The sequence below is a fragment of the Alnus glutinosa genome, chromosome 10 (genome assembly GCF_958979055.1).
Source record: "Alnus glutinosa chromosome 10, dhAlnGlut1.1, whole genome shotgun sequence".
NCBI classification, from domain to species: domain Eukaryota; kingdom Viridiplantae; phylum Streptophyta; class Magnoliopsida; order Fagales; family Betulaceae; genus Alnus; species Alnus glutinosa.
This window is the reverse complement of record NC_084895.1, coordinates 15941613-15955969: the sequence shown is the minus strand read 5'-3', so window position 1 is coordinate 15955969 and position 14357 is coordinate 15941613. Positions and strand designations below refer to the sequence as shown.

Genomic DNA, 14357 nt, shown 5'->3' with positions numbered 1-14357 from the left:
TACACACACACACATATATGTATATATAATAGTTGTTTCACTTTTACCCACTACCCAGACCATATATATATATATAAGTAATAGTTGTTTTACACTTTTACCCACTACCCAGACCCCAGTCCATTCCCATTACCCTAACCCAACACGACATCGTTTTGCAAAGAGTATATATTCATATTTTGGAAAACCCTAATCATCTCATATTCTCTCAACCCTTCAGCTTCTCCTTCTGCCACCTCCCTGAAAAAACACATTCTCTGATTCTCTCAGTCTCTCGCAAATCACGATCGCTGATCTCCCTCCCTCCCCAATACCTGCTGCTCAGTGCTCGCGCTTCACAAGCCTCCACTGAACCATTGTCCCGTCTATGTAGCAAGAAACCAAGAACTAAGAAGATCATGATTCATGAACAAGAAGATCGTGATTCGCGAGGACCACGAGCCAAATAGCCAATCTTATTGATTTGGTACCTGGGTTTGATTATTGTTGAGTTTGAGAGTTATGGGTTATTGTATTTGTGGTTTCACTAAATCACTGGTTTGTAACGTTTGTTCAACTTTGTTCTTGAATTTTTAGGCTGTAATGTTGTGATTCTTGTTGAAATTTATGGTTGAATTTTCGATTTATCCGACCGATCATACCGATTTTTCTGTTTTTTTTTCTTCGAATTATCCTATTTTTTTTCGAAATTATTCCTTGCCAGAATGAAGTCGGGTAATTACCCAGTTTTACCGACAAGGATGGGTCGAAAATCGGAAATGTCATTTCCGACACCGATTTACCCGATACCCACCCCTACTCACCATCAGGATCTATGGCCGAACAACTTCTCCTCGGCCCTGCCCAGCAAATCATTGAGACTTTGGGCTCACTGGTTGCCAATGAGATCGCATTGCTTTGGCGTCTCGAAGATGAGCTTCAAAGCTTGACCGACACCGTTTCAAAAATCCAAGCTGTGCTTCTCAATGCAGAGGAGAAAAACGCTGCTGGGAACCATCAAGTCAGAGATTGGCTCGGAAGGCTAGAAGATGCCATGTATGATGTGGATGACTTGCTGGATGATGTTTCCACTGACACTCTACAGAAGGAAATACTGACCCGTGATAAGACGGCCAAACAGGTAAGCATTTTCTTTTCTAAATCAAACCAGCTTTTCTATCGTCTTAAAATGGCCCGTAAGATTAAGGCCATGAGAGAGAGGGTAGATTTCATCTACGCCGAGAGGGACAAATTGCACTTGGAGGTACGCCCTGTGGAGACAAGTGTCGGTGGAAACAGGGGTAACACTCATTCTTTTGTACGTGCGGAAGCAATTATTGGTTGAGACGATGATAAAAAGGCTGCTATCCACCGCCTGTTGGACTCCAGCGTTGAAGACAATGTTTCAATCCTTCCAATTGTTGCCATCGGTGGATTAGGAAAGACTACTCTTACTCAACTCATTTTCAACGATGACCAAATCCAAAACCATTTTGAGCTCCAAATGTGGGTGTGTGTCTCTGATCCCTTCCACGTTAAAAATATTGTTGAAAAAATCTTAAAAGATGCAACAAAGAATAAACCATAACCCGCTGAAATGAATATGTTGGTAGGTAAACTTAAAGAAAAAATCGATGGAAAGAAATACTTGCTCGTGTTGGATGACGTGTGGAATGAGGATCGTGAAAATTGGTCTGAATTGAAAGAAGTGCTGACGGGTGGTGCAAGCGGCAGTAGAATGATAGTGACTACATGCAGTGAAAAGGTTGCAAGGATTAGCGGGACAGTTGAACCATATTTCTTAAAAGGTTTAAAGGAAGACGCGTTATGGTCTTTATTGAAGCAACTGGCATTTGAGAAAGGAAAAGAGTCGGAGGACAATTCAAGCATCGCAGCAGTTGGGAGGGAGATACTAAAAAAGTGTTCTGGTGTCCCGCTGGCCATAAGGACAATTGGAAGTGTGCTAAGCTTTAAAAATTCAGAAGTAGAGTGGTCGTCTTTTAAGCAGAATGAACTCTAAAAAATAACTAAGAATGAAAATGACATTGTACCAACTCTGAAGCTGAGTTATAATCATCTTCCTTCACATTCGAAGCACTGCTTTACTTATTGTAGTTTGTTTCCGAAAGATCACTGGTTTGATAAATCAAGATTGATTCAGCTCTGGATGGCACAAGGGTTTGTCAAGTCATGTGATGATCAAAACTGATGCTTGGAAGATGTTGGTAATGAGTATTTTATGGATTTACTATGGAGATCATTCTTTCAAGAAGCTAGAACGAATAACTTTGGTGACGTAGTTAGATGCAAAATGCATGACCTGATGCATGATCTTGCCATATCAGTGACAAGATCGTTGTTCACTACATTAGATGATAAGAAGAGAAACCTTCATGAGAAAACTTGTCATGTATCAGTTGTTGATTAATACGATATCGATGCTTCATCAATTACAACTTCATTGTGTAAAGCAAGTAGCATACGGACATTTCTGTGTAATCCAACTTCCGTCAACTTTTTAGATTGTGAATCAATCTTTTCAAGTTCCAAGTTCTTGCGCGTGCTGGATCTCCACGAGAGAAATCATGAACTTCTGCCAAGCTCTATTGGAAAGTTGAAGCATTTAAGATATCTTGATCTTTCTAAAAACAAGAATCTCAAGAAGTTACCCAATTGTATAATCAGGTTGCAGAATTTGCAGACACTAAAACTTCGATTTTGTATGAATCTTGATGAATTGCCAAGCTCTATTGTTGAGTTAAAGCATTTAAGATATCTTGATCTTACTTGGAACAAGAATCTCAAGAAGCTACCCAATTCTATGTCCAGGTTGCTGAATTTGCAGACGCTAGAACTCTTAAATTGTAAAGCTTGAAGAATTGCCGAGAGACATGAAAGAATTAGTCATTCTCAAGCATCTTGACATAGTTGGATGTCATCGGTTGACTTATAGCATATACCCTATAAGTGGTTCATTTCCTTAAATATAAAAACAATTTAAAAAAAGTCACAAAAAATATCAACACCAGTCTTCTTATGTTTTTCCTAAATAGCTACCCAAACCAACAAATTATATAATGATAAAACTGACAAAAAAAAATTAAAAAAGTAGGAAAAAGAATAAATAAAAAAAAAAGTATTTAATTAGTATAAAAAAATATAAGAAAATTTATTATAAAACTAGTTAAATTTAATGATCAAACCAGTCGTTCGACACCTATTTGGCAATTGACTGCAATCGTTTGTTTGGAATTGGATAGCATGATTTATGCATGCATGCCGCTTGATGCTTGTCGGCACTTACATCTTTCAGCCTTTTCTTCTTTTCTTCACTTTTTGTTCTTTTGTTCACACATCATTTCTGTCATTGTTCTTTATAAATTATAATCGAAGGGGATCGATGTCAGTGATTTAGGCCAACTTTTGATTTTGAATTTCGTGATACTTATTTTCAATAATTAATGGCATTATCCATAATAGATAATTCATTGCAGTCAATAGAGATTAAAAATCTCTTTTATGTGCCAATTAAAAGACGCCAACTCGTTCACAATGTCTATTTTTGATATCTCTGCTTCTTTTTTTAGTGATAAATCATCATCTCTCAGTGTAATTTGCTAGCTGATATGCACGGTCATTTATGTTTAGATATGTGTTATTTGTATAGATTTTTTTTACATATTTTGTACACATATTTATATTTAACTTGAAACCTATGCATATGATATGAGTTTTACATGTATGAGTCACACATTCTACCGAATGTGAGTTTAAAAAAAAAGTGTGTACATTTAAAAAATAAGGTAAATTTAAAAATAAAATATACAAGAAATATATATATTAAAAAAAAAAAAAAAAAGACGTAAGAAACACAGCTCAGTTTTTCAGTCTCATGTATATAAAAACTCAAAAGCATAGTTAAAGAGAGAAAAAAAAAATCAACATTATTCATATAGAAAAATATACAATAGGTGTCTATTAAGTTATTAACCAAAGGAAATTAAAATAAGATTTAACTTCATTAGACAAAATAAATAGAAGCATAAATTTATTTGCCTGAAAAAGATTTTTTTTTTTTTTTTTTTTTTTTTTTTATGATATTTTTCAGAAAGTAGTCATAAATAAATTTCAAATTTCAATCTATTATGATTTTATTTTGTGTTTTAATTTTTATTATTTTATGAAAATTGTCCAATAATTTTTTCAACTTTATGAAGAAAAAAAATTTCATACATGTAAAATCCCTAATTATGGTGCTTTGCTTCATGAACTGATAAAGTATAAATTAAACAAAGACTAAATTAGATTCTCTAGCTTTTGCACGGAAAGTACACGGTTCACAGTAAGGGAAGACTGCTACGAATCTTGTTGTTTGGGCCTTCACAGTGCATGTGTTGTTAAATTAATTAAGAATCAGAATAATTTAAAGCTTCTTTAATTTCTCTATCAAGCACAGCTATGTATGTGGCTGCTGTGTCTCTCTCTTGCTAAAGTGTTATTCCAAACCTTTCCTTCCACTCCTTTCTAATATTTCTCGGTTACTCAAAACACTTGTTCATTCTATTCTACCCTTCAATCAGAGACAAGAGCGCTGCGCTTGAGTTTTGAGCATTCCTTCACTCAGCATCAGGATCAGGATCAGGATCTATGGCCGAACAAATTCTCTTCGGCACTGCCGAGCGAATCATGGAGACTTTCGTCTCCTTGGCTGCCAATGAGATCGGACTGCTCTGGGGCGTCGAAGATGAGCTTCAACGCCTGAAGAACACTGTTTTAACAATCAAAGCTGTGCTTCTGGATGCGGAAGAAAAACAGGCTGCTGGGAACCATCAAGTCACAGATTGGCTCGAAAAGTTAGAAGATGCCATTTATCAAGCGGATGACTTGCTGGATGCTGTTTCCACTGAAGCTTTACGAAGGGAAATACTGACTCACCATAAGAAGGCCAAACAGGTACGCATTTTCTTCTCCAAATCAAACCAGTTTGTCTATCGTCTTAAAATGGCCCATAAGATTAAGGCCATCAGAGACAAGCTAGACGCCATCAACAACGATAAGCAGGGGTTCCACTTGGAAGTACGCCCTGTGGAGACACGAGTCGGGGGAAGTAGGGATAACACTCATTGTTTTGTACGTGCGGAAGCAGTTATTGGTCGAGACGATGATAAGAAGGCTGTTATCCACCGTCTACTGGACTCCAACGTTGAAGACAATGTTTCAATCCTTCCAATTGTTGCCATCGGTGGATTGGGAAAGACTACACTCGCTCAACTCATTTTCAACGATGACCAAATTCAAAACCATTTTCAGCTCAAAATGTGGGTGTGTGTCTCTGATCCCTTCCACGTTAAAAATATTGTTGAAAAAATCTTAGAAGCTGCAACAAAGAATAAACCGCAACCCGCTGAAATGAATACGTTGGTAAGTAAACTTAAAGAAGAAATCGATGGAAAGAAATACTTGCTCGTGTTGGATGACGTGTGGAATGAGGATCATGGAAAATGGTCTGAATTGAAAGAAGTGCTGATGGGTGGTGCAAGCGGCAGTAGAATATTAGTGACTACACGCAGTGAAAAGGTTGCAAGGATTAGCGGGACAGTTCAATCATATTCCTTAAGGGGTTTAAAGGAAGACGACTCATGGTGTTTATTGAAGCAACTGGCATTTGAGAAAGGAAAAGAGCCGGAGGAGACTTCAAGCATCGCAGCAGTTGGGAGGGAGATACTAAAAAAGTGCTCTGGTGTCCCGCTAGCCATAAGGACAATTGGAAGTTTACTACGCTTCAAAAGTTTAGAAGCTGAGTGGTCGTCTTTTAAGGAGAATGAACTCTCAAAAATACCTCAGAATGAAAATGACATTGTACAAACTCTGAAGCTGAGTTACAATTATCTTCCTTCACATTTGAAGCACTGCTTTGCTTATTGCAGTTTGTTTCCAAAAGATTACCAGTTTGATAAATCAATATTGATTCAGCTCTGGATGGCACAAGGGTTTGTCAAGTCATGTGATGATCAGAACCGATGCTTGGAAGAGGTTGGTAATGAGTATTTTATGGATTTACTATGGAGATCATTCTTTCAAGAAGCTAAAACAGATGACTTTGGTGACGTAATTTATTGCAAAATGCATGACCTCATGCATGATCTTGCCATATCTGTGGCAGGATCGTTGATCACCACATTAGATGATAAGAAGAGAAACCTTCATGAGAAAACTCGTCATGTATCAGTTGTTGGTTCATCAATTACAACTTCATTGTGTAAAGCAAGTAGGATACGAACATTTCTTTGTGATTATTTCACTGTCTTCAACATTTCAGATTGTGAAGCAATTATTTCAAGTTCCAAGTTCTTGCGCGTGCTGGACCTCCACAAGAGAAATCATGAACTTTTGCCAAGCTCTATTGGGAAGTTGAAGCACTTAAGATATCTTGATCTTTCTGATAACGAGAATCTCATGAAGCTACCCAAATGTATAACCAGGTTGCAGAATTTGCAGACACTAAAACTCCAATTTTGTGAAAATCTTGAAGAATTGCCAAACTCTATTGGTGAGTTAAAGCATTTAAGATATCTTGATCTTAATTGGAACAAGAATCTCAAGAAACTACCCAATTCTATGTCCAGGTTGCTGAATTTGCACACGCTAAAACTCTCATATTGTTTAGAGCTTGAAGAATTGCCTAGAGACATGAAAGAATTAGTCAATCTCAGGCATCTTGAGATAAATGGATGTCATCGGTTGACTTATATGCCACGTGGATTGGGGCTACTCACTAATCTCCAGACGTTATCAAACTTTGTGGTCCACAAGGATCCTCTCTCTCAGCATAGCAGTGGGTTAAATAACCTGAGAGGATACTTAGATATTGAAAATCTGAGACATGGAAAAGATGGTGCGTCAGAATGTAAGGAAGCAATTTTAAAAGAGAAACAACATCTTCATGATTTGTCTTTATCCTGGAGTACTGAAGGAGGTGTCAATGCTTCAGACGTTAATGTTGATGATGAGATGTTATTGGAAGTCCTCCAACCGCATCCAAATCTGGAAACGCTTTGTTTATCATACAATTTGGGTTCAAGGCTTCCAAGTTGGCTTTTGTCACTCACAAATCTTGTTACATTGCGATTAGATGGGTGTACGAAATGCCAATACCTACCATCATTGAGTCAACTGCCTTCTCTCAAAGATCTTGATCTTTTCCATATGGACGCTATGGAGTACATATCAGACAGTGGTGACAGCAATGAGTTCTCTTCTTCTTTTTTCCCATCTCTCGAGACGATCGACCTCATAAATTGCCCTAATCTCAAGGGGTGGTGGAGGAGGAGGGATTCTTCTGCGGAGGTCAATAGTGATAGTGATAATTCCATTGAAAATACAGAGAATCCTTTACTCCCTTCCTTTCCTCCTTGTCTCTCACGATTAGTTATCATGGATTGCCCTATGTTGACTTCCATGCCACCGTTTCCGCATCTTGAAGACTTGAGCCTATGTGGTAATAGCTTGAAGCCACTGCAACAAATGATGATGAATATGGGAGCACCGCAAAGCCCAACGTCAACAGCAAAAGCCTCCTCTTCATCCACTCCTCTCTCAAAATTGAAGTCTATAGGTCTGAATTGCATTGAAGATCTAGAAACGCTGCCAGAGGAGGGGTTGAAGAACCTCACTTCTCTCGAGGATTTAATGATACGGACATGCAATAGATTAAATTCTCTCTTCCCAGGTATACAACATCTCGCTGCCCTTCAATACCTGTATCTTGATGATTGTCCTGAGCTTGAGCTAGCCAATGTTGAGGATGAGATGCAATGGCAAGGTCTTAAGAGCCTCCGCTCTTTGAACTGTTCACGTCTTCCGAAATTGGTTTCTCTCCCGTTGGGGCTTCAACATGGGACCACTCTACAAGAGCTCTGTATTTCAGATTGTGAAAACTTGACGGCTATACCAGAATGGATCCGCAACTGCACATCACTTCAACTCCTTGAAATTGATGGATGCTCCAGTTTAACATCATTGCCCGAAGGAATGCGTAGCCTAACCTCTTTGCAGAGGCTGAAAATTAAAAACTCTCCCAACTTATTGCAAAGATGCGAGAGAGGAGCGGGTGAGGATTGGCCCAAGATTGCTCACATCCCAAAGTTGGAATTACAGTATACGGATTCAGGTATATATAGACTCATCATTTTATGCTAATCCTTCATGGAAATTTAAGTAACCACCTTCTTCTCCATCATTTTCTTCATTTTTCTCGCTCAATATTTATTGGTTGTTAAATTCCAGGTATAGAAGTAGCAGAACCAGCTCAAGCAAAGAAGAAACAGAGGATTTGGAGCATATTCAAAAAATCCAGGGCGCTGAATTCATGATTCTTCACATATCAGGAGAAACAATTAGCTTCTATTCTTGCTCTTCCCATCACCTCTCTACTGTCATCTCAAACAAAAGATAGTAAGTCAAATCGCTCATTAAGATCTTTGCTCACCCCTGCACCATGGTGTGTGAGTTGTACTGTGCAAGATGTGGGTACTTAAATATTAGAAGTTTGATATTTTTTAGAAGAAAAAAAATAAAAGTACAATCTTTCTTTTAAGAGTAGAATTGAACAAATGCGAAGATGTTTGGTTGAATTTGAAATTATATTCGTTATGTTTAGGTGAAGGTTTTAAAAGCACAAAGCATATCATCAAAACATGTGGAGGCAATCAGGAACTAATTGATTAAGCATTTCTTTCTTTAAGTAGTTGTTTGGTATTCTTTAGATTGAGTAGCTGTGATGTAGGAATTCATGTACTGGAGGAAGAGTATTGGCAGTAATTCATGAGAGAATCTATAAACGACTATAAAAAGATGTGGTGGTAGTTTGGTAAGTGGATCTGAAGTACTTGGATAGAAGGATTCTTTGAGTTCAGTTTGGTTAGAGTGAAATATAGAAAGTTGCTAGGGAAGCATTGAAGTCACCTCAGACAGCTAAACTGGGTAGTATTATGAATTTAATGTTGAAGTCACCTCAGGCTGATTTAGTGTGCTGCTTGCAACATTTGCAGGTCTTATATTTGTTTTCCTTGTTCTTTCTTTCTCTCCCATGGTCCCATCCTATCATTCAAAGTACCAAATTCGAAATCTTAAAAGCATTTATACTTGCAGTTGTGATTTGAAACTTCTACAAAATGTGTCATCTTTGCTGAAATTGGGGGATCAATTTCTTTGGTGTTATTCCGGACTTATGATGGGATCGCAGGAAAGATGCATTCTTATGATGTGGAGGGAGTCCAGTTTAGGCCGGCGGGTCTTCTCTGGGTCTTATTTGCTGGTGTTTCAGTTTAGGCTTTTGGTGGAATTGAATAGTGGTTCAGAGAAAGTGTAAGAGTGAGGTATCATTGATGTGTGGAAGCACACTCATGACTAAATAACTACTTCCGTGGTGTTGTAGGTGAAAATGGAATCAGATGTTGGTTGTAAACAGAAGAAGAACAAAGATTGTACCATTTTTGGATGAAAAAATTACTGATGTTCAAATTTATACAAGACGTCAAAATGTCATCCACTGTTTCAAATTCTAGTTTTCTGTCATATGAAAACAAAACAAAATATGGATGGTAAAGCTTGATAAAACCATAATAGGATGGACATCATGATAAAATTCAAGTTATTGCTCTATTTTGTAATAGCTTTATGTTCCACCAATGGTTTTTGTTACAATAGCAACACTTCGAGTTTTTTTTTTCTTAATTTCTTGTTGGAACAGCATTGTGTGCAACATGATCTCTGTCTCTCTTTCATCCTGTGTTATTCTGGATGTACTTGAGTCAATATGCCAATCTTCAATAACTGTGGGCCTACTTGCTGGGATATGTCAAATTTGGTTTCCGTGGTTCATGTGATTGGTTTCCTTGAAAATCTAATGTCTACTGTAATACAAATTGGGGTCAGAAACAGGTAGTTGGGGAAGATATTTCAGATAATAGAACAATGGCTTGCTTTGAGGGTTGGTATTTTTACTATAACTTAAGAGTAAACCAATCACCCAGATGTGAGAAGTTGGCTAGATAACTTCGTTCAGTAGCACTCATATGAAGGTTGTCAACTTCCAGGATTTAAGGGGCATGCTCAGGTGTTAATGATGTCGTTACTTTTTTTTCCCCGGTATCAAATGATGCTCAGAATTCAGAATTTCATACCACCTAAAAAATGAATGTTATTAAGGAATTGATGTTGTAATTTATGAATGGGCATATAAGATGCAAAGCTTGCATAAATATGTATTTGAAATGTTTATCCTTTTTCTTGGAAGAGAATTTCCTTGAACAATAACAGCTACAAATTGTAATGTTCTGGGGTAATTGCAAGAACACGAATACACAATAGCAGCACTCTTAACATATTAAAGGAACTTTAACTTGGTTGTTCACTGGAAATGTGATGTCTGATGTAAAAACTCAGAATGTTGATGTAATTAAAAAAACGTTTTGATTCTTCACCATCAAATTTGGGGTTGTCTATGGTTATGGTGGTTTAGATGAATTCTTTTGATTTATGCATTAAATAGTGACTCCCTTGCTTATATACTACTATTGCTCCACCAGCATCATCATGATAATACAAAATAAATCTCTTCCACTGAACCTTAAGAAAAGGGTCGAGGTATCAAATGAAAGAAAAAAAAAACAATAAACAGAAGGTCTTTTGGCAGTTTTTGTTAAAGGTATATGTAGCTGCAGTGTGAGCAAATTACTGCAAGCATATGTTCTAATTTTGTTATGTTATCAATTCCAGGAGAAAAAGGGCCGTGGCTCTCCACCACTGTGGTATATAACTGCCAATGAGCTGGATTCTCTGTCATCGTAAGTACATATTTCCTTATGTAATTGTTCAACATTTGATATGAGTGCGAGTTTCAGCTACACCTCCTGCTTATGTATTGTAACAGATTACTTAAAGCCGTTTGCTTCCATCATATGGTTTGTTACGGCTGTCTAATACCACACCTATAAATTTGGACACTGGACTGCAACTGTATCTGGGAATGCATGTGTGCATCATTTCTATGTTTGAAACCACCAATGTTGAGCTATGTGCTTATGTATGTTTTAAGTTAGTGCATATGCTGAAAAACCTTGGAGGCTGAAACACTGCTGACAATCATAATCATACTTTCCTCAGTTATATGTGCACATATTTTAAGAAATAGAGGTGAACTCTTTGAATTTGTCTACAACTATTGGGCATGGTTGTCAAGTTGGGCGTCAGACATGCCAATTGTCAATTAATAAACGGGAATCTGATAATACAGCTTTAGCCTCTACATATGCAATATAAAATTCCTGTCCCTACTCTCCTTTTAATCTTTCTTTTTCTATTTCTTTTTCTTTTCTGGGTGGTTTTGAGGGTGGGGAATGTCTGATATATCCCCTTCCATAAAATTTCTAGCTCTATGTGTCACGAACTGCAGATACATTAGAGGAAGGCTGACATTAGAGAAGGTCAATGCAGCTATTAATGACATGGCAACTTATGCTGAAGCAAATGCTCATCTTATTACTGCTCCAAAGAAGAAGGTTCTTATTTCACTTTGTTTCTGATACTCAGACATATGTGTATAATCTTAAATCTGTCCTAATTATGGTTTTCTTTCTTCATGAAGCTGGCAGAAAATCTCTGGGACAAAGCCCTGGTATGTGAACTAAACCTCAATTAACAGTTCTATCTCTGAATGAATGCTTCCCTGCACCCGCTTTACCTAGCTAAGGATAACTTATGTTTAAAATAGCACTGGCTGATTGTCTCTAGGTGGTTGAAGTAGAGATCTGGGATCAAATCCCACATCTAGGTTGGGGGGGTCTATGTTATGGGGATGGGGTACCACCATATTATGCAAGCTATTGCTGAATTATATCCTAAAAAAAAATAGGAGTAGTAGCCTCCCGTCCTGGCATCCAACACCTTGACCTTTCCCTGCAGTGTGTAGGAAGGAGGTGCTGATATAACATAATCTCAAGACTATAATCCAAGATGGGAACCTGTATTCCTTTCTGGGGCAACTGGCTTATATTTGTTAGTGCAGATTATCTATTAATGTTTTGAGCATGAATTATTCTTTGATTCATGCTACTGATTTTCAGAATTGCTGAAACATGCAGGAGCTAAGGGATATTGCAATGACAGAAGCTGTAAAGGGAAAACACTTTTTTCTTGAAAATGACATAAAAGGACCTGCACTGAAGCTTGACAATACTGGAAAAGCAATACTAACCGTGAGTGTTCCCCTTCTACAGGCATTTAGAATAGCAAAACCATGCATTGTCAAGGAAGTAAAATGGCCTGTGGGATAAACTGAATACCCACCCTCATCTACACATGCTTCATGCTCTACCCTGGGGTTGGGTAAATGTTTTTAATATAGACTTTTACTTCATTTCATGGCCAAAGGATCCTAAAGATGGTTGTCAAAAACTGTTAGGCATCTTTGCATCTCCAAGAATCACATTCCTTATGAAAATTTGAAGTACAAATAATGCAAAATGATGAAAGTTGGATTCCTTTTGTTTTGTAAACTACTTTCTGGTTATGCAAATGCTGTAATAATTTGTATGATGACACTAGACATCATGATGAACACCTTATTTGATTGTACTGAGATCCTCTTGTTAATTTATTTTTTCTGTAGACAAAATTTGATTACAATATCAATTTTCTACAATTCCATTCTGTACACTGGCATGTTGATGTTTGACTTGAACTATATAAATAGATGCCTTTCATCTTTCATGCCCGTTTGTGCAAAGAGAATCTCATCCCTCTGTATCATGGTGTGTTGCAGGTCCTTCGTAATCTTGGCCGCTTAAGTGAGATTCGGATTGGGCATCACCGTGTGATTATTCTTTTGAAGCCTCAATGAAACCTTGCTTCCCATAGAACCTCATGTTTACATGCTTACAATCTTCTTCTGTATTTCTTTCAAAGAAGATTGTAAGCCCTCGCCTGGCATGAGAGTATATGTTCTTACTTTCAAGGTTTATGAGTATAGTAAAGACTAAAGAGGGTAAAATTGTCTTTTCAAAGCTGAACTCAGTAAGGATTGTAAATTCTATTTTGAAGGTTTTCTGGAAAACTGGTTCAGATGATATAGATTATGGTTCTATCAACTTGTTTGGATATATAGATTATATAGATTATGGAAACATTTTTTGGTCTTATTTAAAGTCCATTCATTTATGACGGAGGGCTGGATTGGTGTGGGTATCAATGCTGAGGATTGCATGTGATGTTTTTTAGGAGCTCGAAGTCTTGCTTACCCCATACGGGTGGACGCCAAAACTGCGGAAACTATGGTTGCTTTGGGGGCTGTCCAGTTCATCAAGGAGGTGGGATTCTTTGATGCCATATTTGAAGGAGATGTAACCCAAATTATTTTAGAGATTAATTCAGGCCTGCCTCATCTCTCTAGACTGTCATTTTTTGGAAAGCATTTATATGGAGAAACAATTTCTTCGTTCATGCACTCTTTCCTTTATGTCTAGAGATGCAAATTCTGCGGTCCATTGTTTAGCAAAAGAGGCTCCTTGTAATAAAACTGATATGCGTTGGCTGGAGGATATTCTTCGAAGTATTTCCAGTATTGTTCTTAAGGAGGCTGTATGTTTCCTAGATCCTTAATTTTGAGGATGAATTTGTTTTTTGGTTATTGATCAATGAAGATGCAGAGCAATTTCTTTCGAAAAAAAAAAAAGAATTTATTTAATGATGACAAAGCAAATTTTAAAAATTGGAAAAATATATTTTAGCTCCATGAACTAACACTATATTTTCATTTGCCTTCAAACTTTAAAAAGTTACATTGAAGGCCTCATGAACTACTTTTGCTTGTCAAATTCTACACTTTTGCTAAAGTGTAGCCCTTTTCATATCAACCTCACTATTTTTATTTTTATTTTTTAATAACTTCAAGGCTATTTTGAGGAGAAAAATGCAAAAATGTCTAATTTGACACGCAATAATAGTTCAATGTCACTTTTAAAAATTTGGAAGCAAAAATAAAAATGTGGTGTTAGTTCAAGGGGCTAAAATATATTTTCTCCTTTAAAAATACAAGTAAAAAGAGTAAAGAAACGATTGATCTTAGTAACCACCTAGGCTTCCTAATAATTCCGAGATTGATTTCATTTTGCAAAATTTCCAAAATTTATGGGATCAAAACAATGTTGATAGTAAACTATATACTTAGGTCATTCATGATGGATTAAGATTTCCTACAATTAGGGTGTCAAAATTTTATTGAAATTCGGGCAATTTACAGATGACGGCATCCTAGACTATTCGGGGCAGGTGGACTTTGCACCTTAAACTATATTGTCGCAACATAGTTTAGTAGTTAT

At 37.1% G+C, this 14357-nt stretch overlaps 2 protein-coding genes across 2 annotated transcripts in view; both read left to right on the top strand.

Annotated features, from left to right (window-relative positions):
• Positions 1–10829, top strand: part of LOC133878798 (disease resistance protein RGA2-like) — a 92859-nt gene extending 82030 nt beyond the window's left edge. Inside the window, exons 2-3 of the mRNA XM_062317336.1 lie at positions 8266–8433; positions 10759–10829. Coding sequence (XP_062173320.1) covers positions 8266–8351 — 86 coding nt within the window. The 3' untranslated portion in view covers positions 8352–8433; positions 10759–10829. The remainder of the gene's footprint in view (positions 1–8265; positions 8434–10758) is intronic.
• On the top strand, positions 9797–12880 carry LOC133879098 (spindle and kinetochore-associated protein 1 homolog). The gene is made up of 6 exons (XM_062317643.1): positions 9797–9895; positions 10759–10826; positions 11435–11540; positions 11627–11656; positions 12123–12236; positions 12803–12880. The coding sequence occupies exons 1-6, from the start codon at positions 9797–9799 to the stop codon at positions 12878–12880; spliced, it is 495 nt and encodes a 164-aa protein (XP_062173627.1).
• Positions 12881–14357: the final 1477 nt, after the last annotated feature.

Bases quoted from the DNA above. Each gene is read 5' to 3' on its own strand.
- LOC133879098 (XM_062317643.1), top strand. From the start codon at position 9,797: ATGCCAATCTTCAATAACTGTGGGCCTACTTGCTGGGATATGTCAAAT. The intron at 11,657-12,122 runs GTATGTGAACTA...TGAAACATGCAG, and splicing joins ATCTCTGGGACAAAGCCCTG to GAGCTAAGGGATATTGCAAT. The intron at 12,237-12,802 runs GTGAGTGTTCCC...GGTGTGTTGCAG, and splicing joins CTGGAAAAGCAATACTAACC to GTCCTTCGTAATCTTGGCCG.